The 19,020-nt window shown below is 31.4% G+C and overlaps 2 protein-coding genes across 4 annotated transcripts in view; one reads left to right on the plus strand and one right to left on the minus strand.

Moving 5' to 3' along the window:
* Drn (doctor no) overlaps window positions 1-19,020 on the plus strand; it is an 80,159-nt gene that overhangs the window by 26,995 nt on the left and 34,144 nt on the right. Inside the window, exon 1 of one of the 3 annotated variants that reach the window (XM_064050504.1) lies at window positions 16,083-16,345. The exons of the other annotated variants lie outside the window; for them this stretch is intronic. The gene's annotated coding sequence lies outside the window, so the exon portion shown is untranslated. Of the gene's footprint in view, window positions 1-16,082; window positions 16,346-19,020 lie in introns of those variants that run through there. 3 annotated transcript variants of the gene reach the window in all.
* Window positions 17,067-18,580, minus strand: LOC135124760 (putative nuclease HARBI1). The gene is made up of 3 exons (XM_064049976.1): window positions 17,858-18,580; window positions 17,622-17,800; window positions 17,067-17,569 (listed from the first exon to the last, which is right to left on the minus strand). Exons 1-3 carry the CDS (start codon window positions 18,369-18,371, stop codon window positions 17,108-17,110), a joined length of 1,155 nt encoding a protein of 384 aa, XP_063906046.1. The 5' UTR covers window positions 18,372-18,580; the 3' UTR covers window positions 17,067-17,107.

The following is a 19,020-nucleotide window of genomic DNA, read 5'->3' on the forward strand; positions in this document are numbered from 1 at the left end:
AAATTAAAATTTGGAAAATTGACATAGAAAATTCGAAGGACTGAAAAACCTAATCAAAAATCTAAATTTTAAAAAATCGAAAAATTGAAGAATCGAAAGGTCGAAAAATGGAGAAATAAAAACTTTAAAAAACCGAAATGTGTAAATCGATAAATTGAAAAATCCCCACACTGAAAAATTGTAAAACCGAAAAATGGAAAAATTTAAAAAGTCGAAAAATTGTAAAATCAAAAACCTGAGAAATCGAAAAATTGAACGGGAAAATAAAAAAATCGGGAAATTGAAAATTTGTTTAATCGATAAATCAAAAAATTTAAAAGTATAAAACCGAAAAATCGATGAATTGAAAGATCTAGAAATCGAAACACGGAAAATCGAGAAACTGAAAAATTGAAATTAAAAAAAAAATGCAAAATCAAAAAATCAAGAGTCTAAAAAAATCAAAAAATTTAAAAATCTAAAACGACAATTGAAAGATCGAGAAATCGAAATATCAAAAAATCGAAAAGTCTGAAATATAAAAAAGGATTGAAAATTCTCAAAATTGATATACCGAAAAAAAGAATAAATTGGTAAATCGAAAAATTGAAAATCCCGAAACTGAAACGTTGCAAAATTGAGAAACTGAAATACCGAAAAATTGAGAAATCATACAATTTTAATTTTTTTCCAAAAGTCTGGATGCCAAGAGTAAAAACACAACACGGATTCATAAACCACAAGTGGAGGAGTGCGTTATATTAATTAATTTAATTAGCATTTACTATTGTAAAGTTTGGAGATGACGTCATTCCATTGTTCGTGGGGATGATCAGTCAAATTTTGCTTAGCGTTTTACCATCTACATGATATTCCTAACGTAGGTACAAAATTTGACAAACAATCGGGCCTGTAATATCGACACAGACGGTGGACAGACAGACGGACGGACGGACGGAAAATCGGAAAGACACGGGAGACCTATTTTTTCGTACTCTAGAACTCATGAAATATCGAGAAAACAAAACAGTCAGTCGTTCTAAAATAAGTACACATTGATCAATAATTCGCTCGAAGTCTATGATGTTTAATTTTCAAAAAATTGATTCTAATGCCAAAGAACCAAAATCTCACGACGTCCTTCCACTGAAAACTAAAACTCTTCACTTTACTGCGCAGTATAATTGACGTTCGCTAATTACGTCTGACGCAAATTTTATTTAATTCCATACCACGTTTGTTCTTACGTTTCGATCTGGTAATGGCGTGTCTCGTCATTTTTTGCCCGGAAGGGTAGCGTTTTTCCGGCGTTTTCGGTTTTTCCGTAATGACGTCAAGGTGCGCGTATTTTGCACCGAGTTAAATTTATACCCGTTCCAGCCAGAAAAGGCGTAAAGGTCAAAGACTGTCTGAGAGATTCGTCACAGAACAATGGAATTTTGCACTGTACAATAATTAATTTTCCGGGTCGTGCTTTCGAACGGATAAACACGCTTTCGTTTCCTGAGGCTGCGATGGGTCACCCTCGGAAAAAATCAAGGGGTGTGCGTGATTTATGCCAATAAGAATAGAATATTGGTTTAGCGTTGGCACGATTGCGGAGTGAAAGTTATCATTACGGGGTTACTCATTATTATTTATCAACTTTCCCTGGTTGAGCGGTATTAATAACCGGAGTTTTCCTTGCTGAAGTTGAAATGTAAAGCGAATTTTTCCATTTGCACACATGATTGATTAAACAACCGTGATATAGACAATAACGAAAACAAAAATCTTATCAAGTAGCGTTACTAATAAATGAATTATTAATTGGTTTATGATTGCGACGCATTTGTGTTTTTTTTTTCTTGGTCTGTGATTCATTTCGGTGATAAGAGGCCACCAGTTAGAAGTGTTATCTTTGCACATGCCACTGCCTTGTGATTGGACTCTGACATTTTTGGTCTAATTCTGATGGCATGCGTTGAGATCTAGAATTCGAAACGTTATCAGATACTCGGAATTGTAGGCTTCGGTTCAATAGACAGAAGTATTACGCGTGTGATAAGGGAGATTGGAGCCTGATTGGAACCCGGAAGTTCCATGAAATAGGTTTGCAAGCTGAAAAACAAGAAAACTATGTAGAAAGTCAGTTTGTAGTTTTTTTTTAGAAGCTTTTAAAAATTTATTTTACTTTATAACCACTTTGAACAATAAGTATGTAATATACATCTAAAAATACGTTACCGCGGTAATGTGGAGTGAAACTCTAATTATGAGTACACGCCTTTGACGTTCAAATAGTTTTTGTAGTGATGGCGATGTTCCTTTGTACGAAATTCCACAAGACGGGCTTGAGTGTGCAAGAGGCAAACAATTTCGAATACGCTGTTGTAGATTGGAATTTTTTAGAATACCTCGATTTGATGTTTATCCAAAATTTACAACAGTAAATGTGTTTTTAATTTTATAAAATAACGTCGTCCTGTACTTGTGGTGCATGAATCCGAGTTGAGGTTTCAAACTAGACATTCAGATTTTTGGAAAATTGAAATCAAAATTTATCCGTTTCTCCCTTCCCAAAGAATTGATGACGTCATTTTAAAATCTTGCCGAATAAATCCTCTCCGAAATATGCAAAATGTTATGACTATACTTGTGGTTTATCAATGTACTCATAGTTTTTAGAATTATTTATACAGTATATATAATAATAATAATAAAAATATATGTATATATGACAACTTACAAGGGTTATCAAAAGTAAAATTCGCAAAATCAGTTCTTGTAATTTTTCGAAAATCTGGACCATTTTTTGGGACCACAATTTTTGGATTTTTATTTTTCAATTTTTCGATTTTTCACTTTTTTTATTTTGCAATTTTTTATTTTATTAATGTTTTGTAAAATCTAAATCTAAATATTCAATATTAAAGAACGAGAAATGGATAATAGGAAATACGCAGCTTTTTTGAGTTGAATTTTCGAATTCTATAATTTTGTTTTTTTTTTGTTTCTTCAGTTTTTCGAGTTTTCAAGTTGAAATTTTTCAATTTTCCAATTTTCGAATTTTTCCATTCTTTAATTTTTCATTTTTTCAAATTTTCGATTTGCAATTTTTCGATATTTCAGTTATGGAAATTTTCAGTTTCTCAATTTTCAGTTTTTCGATTTTTTAATTTTTTTATTTCCCCATTTCTCGATTTCCCGATTTTTCAATTTTTTGATGTTTCGATTTCTCGATTCTTCAATTTTTCGATTTCTTAAATTTTAGATTTTTCAATTTGTCTGTTTCAAATTCTTGAATTTTCGGTTTTCCATTTTTCGATTTATTGATTTTTTGATTTTCCGATCTCGAATTCTCGAGTTCTTATTAGTTTTTCAGTTTTTCTGTTTTTTTGATTTTCCAATTTTTCGATTTTTCAGGTTTTTGATTTTTCAAATTTTCCATTTTTTTTAATTTATCCATTTTTCGATTTTTCAATTTTTCAATATTTCAGTTTTGGGACTTTTCTATTTGTCAATTTTTCCAATTTTCATATTCTAGATTTTTGAATTGTTTGCTATTTCGATTTGTCGAACTTTCTAGTTTTTGATTTCCCAATTTCCCGATTTTTGACTATTCGATGGTGTCTTTCCAATTTTTGGATTCACTGACTTTTTTTTTATTTTTAAGTTTCTCGATTTTTAGTTTTACAATTTTTCTTGGCCTTTATTTTTTATTTTCCCGATATTTACTTTTTTAATAATAATAATAGGTATATATTTGCCAAACAGCATAAGCCACAAGTAGGCAAAAAAAAAAATACAAAATACATATATAACAGGAAATTACAATTACAATTAAGTTACAACACTTTTTATTTTGTCATATTTTTTCGATGTTTCATTTTCTTTATTTTTGTAATGTAACCCTCCGATTTTATAATTTTTGGATTTTAAAAATATTTCGTTTTTTCGATATTGCACATTTTTGATTTTTTAGTTTTACAATTTTGCAATTTGTTCATTTTATTTTATTCGAAAAATTGAAAAATTATAAAAACGAAAAATTGAGAAATTGCAAATCGAAAAATTGAAAAAATTTAAATTGAAATAACAAAAAATTATATAGTCGGAACCTTAAAAAACCGAAAACTGTTGTAAAATTAAAGAAACTAAAAAAACGAAATGAAAAATTGCTAATCGAAAATTCGAAGAAAAAAAGAATTGGAAAAAAAATAAAAAGTCAAAAATCACAAATCGAAAAATTGAATAAACGAAAAATTAAAAAAAAATTAAATAAAAAACCGAAACGGAAAATTCAAGAAACGAAAAATTGTAAAACCTAAAATTGAAAACTCGCAAATCAAAGACTTTCATTTTTTATTTTTGTTTTTCAATGTTACAATTTTGCAATTTTTCCATTTTTTTATATTCCAAAAGTCGGAAAAACGAAAACTTTACAAAATGGAAAAAGTGGTAATCGAAAAATTGCCTATTGAAGAACTGAAAAAAAATCGAAAAATTGAAAAGAAGAAAAAACTATTCAATTTCTCTTATGTTTCAAATTCTTGACTTTTCGATTTTTCTTTTTTTTTTAATATTATCCAATTTATCGATTTTTCAATTTTTCGATTTATTGAATTTTTGATTTTCGGATTTCTCGATTTCTCGAGTTCTTATTAGTTTTTCAGTTTTTCTGTTTTTCGATTTTCCAGTTTCTGGATTTTTCAGGTTTTTGATTTTTCAAATTTTCCATTTTTTTAATTTATCGGTTTTTTGATTTCTCAATTTTTCAATATTTCAGTTTTGGGACTTTTCTATTTGTCAATTTTTCCAATTTTCATATTCTAGATTTTTGAATATTTTGGTATTTCGATTTGTCGAACTTTCAATTTTTTTGATTTTCCTATTTCCCGATTTTTTTACTTTTTTTTTTCGATTCACTAATTTTTTATTCTTTCAAGTTTCTCCATCTTTAGTTTTACAATTTTTCAAGTTCTTGACCTTTATTTTTTATTTTCCCGATTTTTTGCTTTTCATTTTGGCACATTTTTTCCGATGTTTCATTTCTAACAATTTTTGCAATGTAACCCTCCAATTTTATAATTTTTGGATTTTAAAAATATTTCGTTTTTTCGATATTGCACTTTTTTGATTTTTTAGTTTTACAATTTTGCAATTTTTTCATTTTATTTTATTCGAAAAATTGAAAAATTATAAAAACGAAATATTGAGAAATTGCAAATCGAAAAATTGAAAAAATTTAAATTGTAATAACAAAAAATTGTATAGTCGGAACCTTAAAAAACCGAAAACTGTTGTAAAATTAAAGAAACTAAAAAAAAAACGAAATGAAAAATTGCGAATCGAAAATTTGAAGAAATAAAACATTAAAGAATCGAAAAATTGGAAACAAAAATTGTTACAATTTTGCAATTTTTCCATTTTTTTTTATATTCCAAAAGTCGGAAAAACGAAAACTTACAAAATGGAAAACGTGGTCAATCGAAAAATTACCTATTGAAGAACTGAAAAAAAAAACGAAAAATTGAAACACTGAAAAACTTAAAAATGGAATATCTAAAAAATCAAAAAATTGAAAATAAAAAACTAATCAATTTCTCTATGTTTCAATTTCTTGACTTTTCGATTTTCCGTTTTTTTAATATTATCCAGTTTATCGATTTTTCAATTTTTCGATTTATTGATTTTTTGATTTTCGGATTTCTCGAGTTCTTATTAGTTTTCGATTTTCCAATTTCTGGATTTTTCAGGTTTTTGATTTTTCAAATTTTCCATTTTTTTAATTTATCGGTTTTTCGATTTCTCAATTTTTCAATATTTCAGTTTTGGGACTTTTCTATTTGTCAGTTTTTTCAATTTTCATATTCTAGATTTTTGAATATTTTAGTATTTCGATTTGTCGAACTTTCTGTTTTTTTTTTATTTTCCTATTTCCCAATTTTTTGACTATTTTTTTTTTCGATTCACTAATTTTTTATTACTTTCAAGTTTCTCGATTTTTAGTTTTACAATTTTTCAAGTTCTTGACCTTTATTTTTTATTTTCCCGATTTTTTGCTTTTCATTTTGGCACATTTTGTCGATGTTTCATTTCCTTTATTTTTGCAATGTAACCCTCCGATTTTATAATTTTTAGATTTTAAAAATATTTCGTTTTTTCGATATTGCACTTTTTTGATTTTTTAGTTTTACAATTTTGCAATTTTTTCCATTTTATTGGAAAATTACAATAAAAAAACGAATCGAAAAATTCAAAAAATTTAAATTGAAATAACAAAAAATTATATTGTCGGAACCTTAAAAAGCCGAAAACTGTTGTAAAATTAAAGAAACTAAAAAACGAAATGAAAAATTGCAAATCGAAAATTTGAAGAAATAAAACATTAAAGAATCGAAAAATTGGAAAAAAAATTAAAAAGTCAAATATGTATCACAAATCGAAAAATTGAATAAACGAAAAATTTAAAAAATTGAATAAAAATCAAAGACTTTCATTTTTTATTTTTCAAGTGTACAATTTTGCAATTTTTCCATTTTTTATATTCCAAAAGTCGGAAAAACGAAAACTTACAAAATGGAAAACGCGGTAAATCGAAAAATTGCCTATTGAAGAACTGAAAAAAAACCGAAAAATTGAAAAAAGGAAAAATTGTATAATTAGAACATTGAAAAAGCGAAAAACTGGAAAAAAATAAAATAAAAATACCAAAACGAAAAATTACAAATCGAAAAATTGCAAAATTGAAACAAAATATCCAGAAGTTAGAAAATCCAAAACTGAAAAAATTTAAAATGAAAACTCGAGTAGTTGAAGTAAAATTTAAGGAACAAAAAAAAAAGAAAAATTGAAAAATTGCTAATCAAAAATTGAAGAAACGAAAAATTCAAAAATTGTAATCGAAAAAACAAAAAATTATGAAATCGGAACATTGAAAAATCGAAATTTTGCGAAAAGAAAAGGAAAAACCGAAACAAAAGACTGCAAATTGAAAGAATCGAGAAATTGAAAACTAAAAATTTGGAAACTTGAGAAATTTTAAATCGAAAAATTCGGAATCTATAAATTGAAGAAACGAAAAATAATAAAAAATTAAATAGAGAAAACAAAAAATTATAAAATCGGAACATTGAAAAATCGAAAATTTAAATGTTGAAAACTCCAGAAATTTTAAATTGAAAAATTGAAGAAACGGAAAATTTAAACAGTTGAAATAGCAAAAAATGATAAAATCGAAACATTGAAAAGTCGAATAATTGATAATGTAAAGCAAAAAATACCCAAATGGAAAAATTGAAAAATTTGGCATTGAAAATTCCAAAAACTCAAATAGAAAAATTACCAATCGAAAAACTCAAGCAAAAAAATGACAAATTGAAGATCAGAGAACAAAAATCGCAAAAAGTTTGTATAATTTTTCCAAGAAGCGGAATTTGTTTGTGCAGTCAGGGGCAAGGGAAGTTCTGCCGAATTAACCTTGGACCAATTTTTAAGGTTCGTGGTAAAATAGAACTACAGTAATTTTTGAACCCTTATACATAATATAGTCAATAAAAGAAAGTGAATGAAATAAAAAAAATAGCACACTTCGAAAATCGATACGCCCCTCCACCACACCTTACGTCACTCCTTCCGTTACCGCCATTCTCTTCCGATAATCTCCCCAATTAATCGCCACTCGTTATCACTTCAATTGCTGACACACAATAGCTCGTAAAATTTTCGTAATAACCACAATCCTCTACCGTTCACAATAGATAAAGAAAATTCGGCGTCCTTGATCGCCGCGACGATGCGCCACGTTGATTAGCAAAATTGCACGGTTCTCGTTGTGATTTTTGCGCACATCAGCTGACGGAGAAGGTCGTCAAGCGTTGAAGGTCGACCGTAGAAAACGTGCAAAACAAGTGTATAGATAGAATTCAGGTGGATAGATACGGATCTTTGATCTTTCTTCTTCTAAAACAAAGAAAGATCGCGGTGGACTGTTTCGTTTTAATGATCTATTAGTGACAGATTAAAGTGGAGTTAAAACGTCGTTACGGTTCTGCGGCGCAGAACAGACAGCAAGTGTACCATTAACTCGCTATTGATTTTTAAAAGATATCGTTTCCTTCGTAGTTATGTCTCAATTATGTTTTAAGATAGTCGCTTACGCGTTACCAATTGATGAGTAATTAATTAGTGATTATATTTGCAAAATTAATGCAGTTGAACGGTTGGGTTTGATCTGTCATTTGCAGGGACTTTCTTATAGTGAAGGCGAACAACGTCGGATTTTGTAACAGTTCGTGGAGCCTCGACTGTAAATTTTCTTTTGTATGCTAATGGTTTGCGGTAATTGTGGACTCAAATAGATTGACAAGGCGACTAGCCATTGCATAGCGTCGGTACTTTAATAACATCGGTGTAAATATGCGTCATCAGGCTAAACTAATGACGTAGTCATACTAGGAACTATTAGAATTCTATTATGAGATATAGTCAGCTGTATTTTTGTTTTATGATGACTGAATAATAATCAACAAAGACAGTGGTCAAAAAATCCTTGGCTGATGATGTAGTCGGGACCGCGAAATAATGACCATTGACATTGTGTTTCCAAAAGTGTTCACTATTTGGCCGTCCCGACTATATATGGCGTATGGACCGGCATGTCGCACGCAAATGTTTTGAGCGTATGGGCGGATCGTTTTTGCCTGCCCTCACCGAAGAAGGCGGTCCAAACCCTTCAAGGGCAGAATTTGTAGGTAGGCTCGAACTGCAACGAAATTCACGTTTTACCCTATAAAATTTTATTGACAATAACGGGACGGACAGTACTTATATACATTTGGTAAGAAATATTTATGGCTCACACCAGTTCTCTCGAATTTGTCGGAGAAGATTTAGCAGGTAGTTGTTCCCATAAAATAATGGTCACTTTCGTTCGTGAGTAACGATGGTCCGTACACGAATTATTTTGCTTTCTAACATCTTTCGACCAATTGTTCCGTATAAAAAATGTCATCACTTTTTCAAATAAAATACTCTTAAAAAAAACGATATCGTCGTTGAGTGACATGTAACTGGCATAATAATAAAAACATGCCATTTTTGTTAACTGATATTTTTTTCATAAATGTCGCAAAATTATTAAATTTGTCTAGTCATCCCCACCAATAATGTGATGACGTCACTTCAAATTTATGCATAGTAAATGGGTTTTAAATTGTATACAGTAACATAGTCCTACACATGTAGTTTATGACTCCGTGTTGAGTTTTTATCCGAAACGTCCAGATTTTTGAAAATAAAAATCAAAATTATAAAACAATATTTTGCAATTTAATTTTGAATTTGCAAAATCGAATACTTTGAAATCTTGCAGATGTATTAAAATCATGATAAACATGATACATTTTTAATTAAAATATATTTGCTTATCCCCTCTAAAAAATGTATGACGTCACCTCAAAATTTTGCAGAATAAATCCTGTCTTTTTCTGAGTTTTAGACTTGTGATTTATCACTGCATTTATATTTTATAGATTTGGTTATACAGGTGTCTCAAAAAAGTTAATGACTGAGTCAATTTATTTTATTGAAGAAATCAAGAATAGCAAAACTGAATACTTTGAAATATTGTAGATGTTTTGAAGTTTTTGTAAGCATTGTAACTTTATCGAAAATTTGATTAATCAAATATGCGCAAAATCAAAAATCGGAAAAACTGAAATTCACTAATGCAAAAAACAGAAAATCGAAAAATACAAATCGTAAAAGTCGAAAATCTAAAAATGGCTAATCAAAAAATCGAAAATTCAATGAATCAAATACCTAGGTCGATCGAAAAGTGGAAATTCACAAACCTCAAAAATCGAAAAATCGAAAATTGAAAAACGGGAAAACCAAAAAATCGAAAAGTCAAAAATTTGTAATATTGAAAATTAAAAAAATCAAAAACAAAAATAAAAAAATCGAAAATTAAAATAATCAAAATATATAAAGTAAAAAAAATCGCAAAGCCTAAAAACTGAAACGAACAGAAAAATCGAAAAAGCAAAAAATTGGAAAAACAAAAATTCGAAAAATCTAAAATCGAAAAAGTGGAAAATGGAAAATCTGAATAAAGAAACTTGAAAATTCTGAAAATTGGTAAATCGAAAACTAAAAATCGGAAAGTAACAAAATCTAGTCTAACAGTTGCGAATGGAAAAATTGAAAAACCGAAAATTCTAAAAATCGACAATGGACAAATTGAAAATCGCAAAATTTAAATTGAAAAATTGAACATAGAAAAATCGGTGAATTGAAAAATCGAAAACTCGACTACTCAAATTTTTTTAAAATCGAAAAATCATAAAACTGAAAAATCCAAAATTCTAATCATCGAAAGTCTGAAAACTGAAAATCGAAAATTCTGAAAAGCGGAAAATAGAATATCGAAAAATTTAAAAGAAAGAAAATTGAAATCTAAAAACCGAAGAATGGAAAAATTAAAAATCAAAAATTCGAAAAATCAAACCGAAAAATTCAAAGATTTAAAAAGAAAATCGAAAAATCAAAAATCTGAAAATTGAAACTCGAAAATTTGGAAAATCGAAAAGTAAAAAAATTGAAGTCTAAAAGCTGAAAAATGGAAAACTGAACAATCGAAAATTCGAAAATCAAATATCGAAAAATCGAAAAGTCGAAAAATCGAAAATTTGATAAATCAGATATGCGAAAAACAGAAAATCTGAAAATGCAAAACTGGAAAATCAAAAATCTAAAAATGGAAAAACCGAAAATCGAAAATTCAATGAATCTAATACGTAGGTCGATCGAAAAACTGGAAATTCACAAATCTGAAAAATAGAAAATTTGCAAGATTGAAAAACCGAGAATTGAAAAATCAAAAAACCGAAAAATGGAAAAATCAAAAATCGAAAAATAGGAAAACCGAAAATTCGAAAATTCATAATATTGAAAACTCTAAAAGTCGACAATTCAAAAATCAAAAAACTGGAAAGTAAAATAATCGAAAAATCGAAAAGTAAACAAATTGCAAAGCCTAAAAACTGACGAACAGAAAAATCGAAAAATCGTAAAATCAAAAAGTGGAAAATCGAAAATCGGAATTTCGAGAATCGACAAATTAAAAAACCGAAAAATCAAAAAATTAAAAAATCGGAAATCGAAAAATGAAATAAAAAAAAACGAAAATTCAAAAATCGAATAATCCGAAACTAAAATAATAGAAAAGTGGAAAAGTAAAAATTGCAAAGTCTCAAAACTGACGAACAGAACAATCGAAAAATAAAAAAAAATCGAAAAATATCTAAACATGGAAAATCGAAAATCGGAAAATGGAAAAACCGAAAAATCGAAAATCGAAAACTCGAAAAATCGAAAATTCGATGAAACAAATACTCGAAAAAGCGAAAAGTAAAAAAATTGCAAGGCCTAAAAATTGAAAAATCAAAAAATCGAAAAAATGAAAATCGAAAAAACGATGATCGAAAAAAAATCAAAAAATCGAAAAGTGGAAAATCGGAAAGTAACAAAATTGAAATCTAAAAGCTGCAAATTGCAGAACCATAAAAACTGAAACAAACAGAAAAATCGAAAAACCACAAAAACGAAAAAACTGAAAACTCGAAAAATCAAAATACCGCAAATTTGAAAAGTCAGAAAATTAGAAAGTAATAAAATCGAAAAATTGATAGAAAAATGGAAACTGAAAAATCTAATTCGATGAAACTGTTGGTCGAAAAAACGAAAAATCGAAAATCGAAATGACCTTTTTTTGAGACAGGCTGTATAAGTAAATCTAAAAAATATAACTGCAATGATAAATCACAGGTATAGACTCATCATATCAAATTTTACGATGACGTCATGAATTTTTTTTCCAAGATAAGCAAATACATTTTGATCATGGCTTTGAAAGTATTCTGCGACTTTCGTTATATTTCAAAATTTACTCTTTGTATATTTCAGTGGTCACAACGAGTTCACTAACTACGCTGAAGTATGCAAAGATTAAATTTGTCACCGAAAAGATGTCGGAAGTAAATTATCCTATCGGTCGAAGAACGTTCGGTCCGGTGTTACACCTCGACCCAAGAGAGACCGCAGTAAAGGATAACAAATGGAACGGATCAAATAAAGCGTCAAATATGATTGATAAACTTTAAACCAAAATGAAGAAGTTTATAAACTGAACATTTTTTTTTTGCTTTTTGAAATGTAGTACACTTCAAAAAATGTCCGTGACTTACTTTAATGTGAATTTTATAACTATGGTCGGTACAATTAGACCTAATATTAGTGTGATTTTGAGCATATTCTCGATGTTATTAGAGCAGGACAGTTTTTTTTTCTAACTAATTGACAAGATTTCAAAGTATTCAGTTTTGCAATTCTTGATTTCTTCAATAAAATAAATTGACTCAGTCATTATTTTTGTTTAGTCTCCCTGTATGTATAAACAAATCCAAAAAACATTAATGGAATGGTAAATCACAAGTATAGACTCATCATATTCTGAACATTTTAGATAGGGTATTTTTAAAATTAAAACTAATTCAGGGTAAGAATTTGGTCAACACGTAAATTTCGTTGTAGTTTGAGCCTACCTACAAATTACGCCCTTGGACGATTTGGACCGCCTCCTTCGGTGACGACCGGCAAAAATGATCCGCCCATAGGCTCAAAACATTTGCGTGCGATTGTACACAAAGCATTGTTGCTAAAAAGATAAGATAAAACATCGTATGACAAAGACGATAAATATTTGTGACATGGGTTACCAGAACACCGATATTCAATAGGAAATGCAATATTGGCATATAAAGCGAACTCAAAACAAACACCAACCTAAACTTAAACAGTGAATAAATCGAGTTTCATTCGTAAATAAGTGTAAATACTCGGTGTATCGCCAGAAATTCTATTGGTATTATCAGAAGACATTTTTTCACATTTTGGATTACGCTTTGTCTGTACTTGACAGTGAACATTATTAACATGAAAATAACACGTATCTGTCGTAAACACACCAAATTATGTGAATTAAAACTAGCTATTACAAAAATTTTCTATAATATACAGTGTACTGGCGTCAGGATGGCTTCTCAAAACTCACACTTTCTTAAATAGTATACTTGTGCTTTATGAATCCGTCCTGTTTTTGTTTATTATTGTTTGCTCAGAACTACCAGAAATACGATTCAAACATGGCATAGATCAATGTGTGTTAAAATATGCTGAAAATGAAAATTAAAATAACTCCAAAAATACCGTGTGATTTTTTAAATTTCTGCCGTAGTTAGCCATCACACGTCAACACTGCAATTGAAACGGCATGGCCAACTAGAGCAGAAATTTAAAAAAACAGCCGATATAAAGTACTATCAAAAACTGAATAAACGTATGATTTTTTGCTATTTTTTTGGCTTACAATTCCAAATAATTCAAAAAGAAACGTATTTTGTATAATTTTTGAATTAAAAAAAGAATCCAATTTTCAATCCGAAAGGATCAAAGGTTTGACGAATCGGACGCCGTCGACCACTAGAACTTGAAATATATTCATAGAACCTTTGTTCCTTTCAGACAATGAATTAAGGCGGTCGGGGCTGTAAATTATCATTAACGCAATCCGGAGCGGTTTATTTGTGGCTTCCAACAGAGAGAAAGTCAATTTTCAGTATTTGGTGGGTGGACTGTACTAAGTGATGTCCGAAAGGTTCAAGGATTTTGCGAATCGGAGGTCCTTTGACGATTAGGTTTAAAACGTCTTCATGCACGTCTGATTCATTGAGCCTTTGTTTCTTACATGACTACCATAATCTTAGCGGTTTGTCGGTGCCGTCCAATAAAATAGAAAGTCAGTGTTCAGACACGATCTGATGGTTTTATGGTCGTATTAGTGTCAATTAGACCAACGGTGGTTGAACAGCCACCTACCCAATGAGGCTTTTTGCTATCCTCAAGCAAAATAAGTAGCTTTTCGTTTTAGAAATTATGGCTGTCAAGGTTTTTATACTTGTCCAAAAGGTATAAGGTTATATGACCATCATAAAAGTAATTGACCGCAAATAAATACCCCCTTTGTGTGGTTTGCACTAAGCTTACCGGTCGGCAATAAATCATCTTCTAAACATTTCTTGCTCATATTTAACAGGGCCGGCCTTCAAAGTGAGTGGTTATTTCGGAACCCTCAGCGGCTGCAGGTAGTAAAGAAATAGTGGAGTGGTGGATTTTCATATTTAGTGAAAGCCTCTCCTGAACGAAACCACAACTGCAGTGGACACGTTATTTACGACCCTAAAACCTTTTCTATTGTCAACAACTAATCTTCGATACAATGGGATGATTTTATGATGGTCATATAACCTTATAGGTTCTGGTCTACTATACCTTCGTCAGGTCCGTATTCACCACGTTTTATTAAACTAATGACAACATTTAAACTGGTTTTATAATTCTAGCGTTAATAATGATTATCATAGCATTATAATGTACGAGTATAAAAGACTAGATGATTTATTTTAAAATCACGTATTTAGCTAACTAGAAATGTAGAAAACGTAATGACGGCTCATAATTTTCGGTACCTTGTAGTCGTCTTTGTTGCTTAATTTTTATGATATCCACTGTCTGGTGGTAGTTTGCAAAAACTATAGATAATTTTGTGAACGAAAATGAGTTCAAGTTTTTGGAAAAAAGAACAAATGTGGAAATTTTATAAAATTGTTGGATCATGCAGACCAACGTAGGTCGAATCCGGCTCTGTTCGATTCGACTGACTGCGATCTATTATTGTTTGCAGAAAAGCTCATTTATAAACTGTACCGTCAAAACATGACTTGTAAGTTTTAACGTAATTACTCTATAAAATGTATTCCCTCTTAAACAGACAAAATTGGTGTATAATTTAATTTTTGAAACGTATTCTGCATACAACTATTATTTTTGAAAAATAACCAAAAAATATGAAATCAGGAATTAAAAATTTGGCGATTCTGGAACTATGGAAAACTAGGCTTCGTTGGTTTTGAACCCTCATATGAAAATACGAAAACTCTTGGTTTTTATTTTGTAGGTCGAAAAAAATTATTAGCACCGTTGTCTGGGCGCAACTTGCCAACATTCCAACCTGCGAAAAAATATTTTTTGATAATTTTTATTTCGTCTGGCAACGAAGTTAAAATGATGTACATACGTCAAATAAGGTCGCGTGACTTCGTAACTCCGTACATGTTTGTAAATCAGAAAACCTAAGGAAGTTAGGGTTACCCATATTTTGACTTTTTGTTGATATTACTGTGACACTAGAACTAGATATAAATAAAGTAAGACCAAGGTTTGTCTGATGGGTTAAGTTCTTGTATATTTGTGACCGTCCGCAATCTATGTAAATCATAGCATGATTAGACATAATTCCGAATAGCTCCACATAGAACCCATCGAAGGATGAGTAATGCGAGTTAATAACCGTGAAGCATGCAAACAACCCGACCAGCAACCAGTAAATAACTCGAAATGTGAGTAATTTCGCGTTTAGTCAAACCGCTTCAAAGAAACCATCGAAACGCAATTCTCGTAAAATTCGATAAAACGAAAACACGGTACGAAAAACACCTGGAAACTTTTAATTACCCCGCAGGTACAAAGACTCGCTCCTAGTTCCTGATGCACCTGTCGTAGAAAGAACGAAACGTCGATATACGTCGTGCAATAAAACAAGGGCCCCTCCAACGCCAATTTAGCACAAAGGATGCTAAATCCAAACCGAGCCCGAAATATCCTTTTTGTTAAGTTTGTTGATCCTCCTCCATCCCATCTGGATCAACAACCTTGTTTTGTTTGTCCGCGTGCGTATTTGCGTCGATCGCTCGAATCCCTTTTTTACGACAGAGGAAAAAGTGCGTTTTACATGTCTTATTATCTATGATTGCGCCGTAAATCGTAAACGTATTCCGTCCAATAATGATCAAGCAGGCGCCGAAGTTGACTCGGCAACTTTCCAAGATGTCCGCCATGTTTGCGCCACGTCCCGTCTCTCTCTGACGCACCGAAGCCCATAAGTCGGCACGTGTCGCCCGAGTTGCGCAGAAGCCGATTTCACGCGATCTAGGTCCGTTCGGCGGCGAACCGACGTCAGTTCGGTGATGGTCCGCGTCGGGCGAACAAGTCACGAATTCCGTTATTCGCAAGCCAGTGTCTAGTTGGCTGTGCGTGTGGCAAGCGAAGCCCTCTTGATCGGATACTTGTGGCGAAAACGGGATTGGCCGAAAATCGACACGTGTCGAAAAGCAAGTGAACGATTGCTGTGTCAGTGCCCGAGGATTATAATCTAGAGTGCGATGTTGACGCGTGATTTTTGAGCGACAAAAAACTATATTGGCAGGTGAGTGTGTACAGGGTGTGCGATCAATCCTCGTCGCTTTGTTCCATGAATGATGACCCTGCAAGGTTACTGGCATTAAAATCGAATTTGTATGGTCGGGTTATCTTTTGTTAGCGGAAATACCGACGGTTAGTCACGTTCTTGGAGTGTGTGGGGGGTTTCGACCTTACGGACGTCTTCTTCAGGTCGGCGAGTGATGTGTTTCGTCGGATTTCAACAGAGACGGAGACTGTGATAAAAACCTATGACGTCATGCTTTTTGAAGAACGTTATCTGACGGATGTCTATAATTAAAAATCTGTGCGGTTATCGTTGCGGATCGTTCGGCCGAAATCACGACGACTTTAGAGCGAAATTAGGTGAGAGATAGTAAGCGAATTTTCGCGACTAACTAAGTAAGTTACGGTATCTTATTACGTGTAACATTAACATTTTCGCTTTGGAAAGGTATCAGAGGAGAAGGTGTTGTGACGTCATATCGACCTTACCATGAACATACTGGCACTAACGGCCTAACGTTGCATGTATCTCGCGGTAACCAAATGTAGATCTGAGAATGTAGAGCAAACTCGTCAGAGAGACCGAATGCTGACAATCCTAGAGAAAATGACCAAAAAACGAAAACGCGAAATGGATTCCAGTGAAGATGAAAATTAAAACAGAAACGATTTTAAAGACAATGTTATTTCCTTCGTTAGAATTTATGTTTTGTTGTTTTTAATACATATTGTATCTATCTTTTCTTATTTTCTATAAGATATATTATACATTGTTTAATAATTCTCTAGCTATTCGGTTCCTTTTGAGTTGTGCTCTTCGAGTTTCTTCATCATTGTCTTCTGCAATGAACTCTTGTTCGTTAACATCTTCATAGAGCTCATCTTCCCACTGATCTTTATTCATGTAGCAAAAATTATGTAAAACGCATGCAGCAGTGGTTATTTCAATAGCTTTGCTAATGGAGTAGGTGTTAATGAATATTACTCTCCTAAATCGACCTTTAATGCGGGCAAAAATATGTTCGACCACAACACGATCAGCACTCAAATGATAGTTGTGCTGTCTTTCAATTCTATTTAAAGCTGGTCTACGCTTATAGGGTGTCATCATCCACATTTTTAATGGAAATGCACTATCTCCTAATATATGACATTCTTCATTAGGAAAATAGAACTGCGAACCATGTGTTGCAATGTTTTGGACAAATGTTGAGTTCGAAAAGACCTATAAGTTACACTTGAGGTTCAACTTCCATAATTTCAAAAATATAAATTACTCTGGAATCATGGGCCGATCCTGGGAATCCAATAAAAACGTAAGTCAAAATTTTTTCAGCAGTAGATATCACCATAGCATTAATAGAATGTCTAAGATATCTATTAACATAACTGTCATGTTGAGTATGTGGCACGACTTTTATATCTATCTGGCTACCATCAATAGCACCCAAAACATCTAAAGAAAAACATGAACATGAATCATTTTGAAATATCAAACAATTTAAAAATTTACTTGGATAATGAGTAAAACCGTTTATTATATGTTCTACCTCTTCATCAGTTCGAGGCCAAAATATGTATTTCTTGTTTATTTTTAACATAATATAAAGCAAAGCATTCACTATATTCATTGCAGTTGATGGAACAATTCCAAATCTTTGCCCAATTGACAATAAACTTTCTTGGGTTGCCATATATGTTAAAAACGTAAGCAAAGCCTTCTCAGGTGGTATTGGTAAATTACCCCCGTGATATTTTTTCCTCATTAACTTATGGTTGTCATTTTCCAGAACAACATTTAATAAGTTTAAAAACGTTGACTTTTGTATTCGAAAAAACCGAAAAAACATGATGTCATGGTAATTTCTTAACCAATCTTCTTCAATCGGCCCTTTGTAATAGGTTTCACGTAATTTTATATACAAATTTGTGGCATTTGTTTTATTGAGAATCCAGTTACACAACAGAAGTTCATCAGCATCAAAAAAGTACTGTTCACATAAATTAATTACGCCGAGTGGCTCCATTTTCCACCAAAACTTTAATGCTGCACAGTTTTTGCAAATTGCAAGGTTATATTTTCTTACGTTCTTGTCACACTTCTTGACAGTCAATCATATTACATTATTTTCGTGATAATCGTCGCAGTATGTTGATTACGTCATTGTCATTAGGTGGGGATGTTACCAGTATCATACTTTTCAGTTACAGAAAGTTAGTCGCGAAAATTCGCTTAGTGAGTGGAATGGGTCAGCTGATAACGGTGTTGGATTTTTTTCTGACCAGACTGCTAACGGTTTTCGATTACTGTGAGTCATAGGGATGGTGTGTGACGTCACGATTTCCAAAAACAGTGGACGTTACGTGGTGATATTTGAATAGGAAATTTACACGGTTTGACATTCGGTTTGCGAAATGTTCAAAGTGCGAGCTGTTGCGGAATGTTGCTGGAAATTGTACACGAGGTCTAGAAATAATATACTACGCAATTTGTATTGTCTTTTAAAAACTTTTTAAGGAAAGGCTGAAATCAAATACAGGGTGTTGCATTGACAATGAAATTAACGTACGTCCATCTTTAAAAATGGCGGAAAAACAACTAAGTTTTTAGGGAAACATCCTGTATACTTTTAAGTTGTACACGTAAATGAGTTTCATTTTTTAGTAGTACACAGG

The sequence above is a fragment of the Zophobas morio genome, unplaced genomic scaffold (assembly GCF_036711695.1).
Source record: "Zophobas morio isolate AGI-343-1 ecotype UQ-CSIRO unplaced genomic scaffold, CSIRO_AGI_Zmor_V1 ptg000008l, whole genome shotgun sequence".
Classification (NCBI taxonomy): Eukaryota; Metazoa; Arthropoda; class Insecta; order Coleoptera; family Tenebrionidae; genus Zophobas; species Zophobas morio.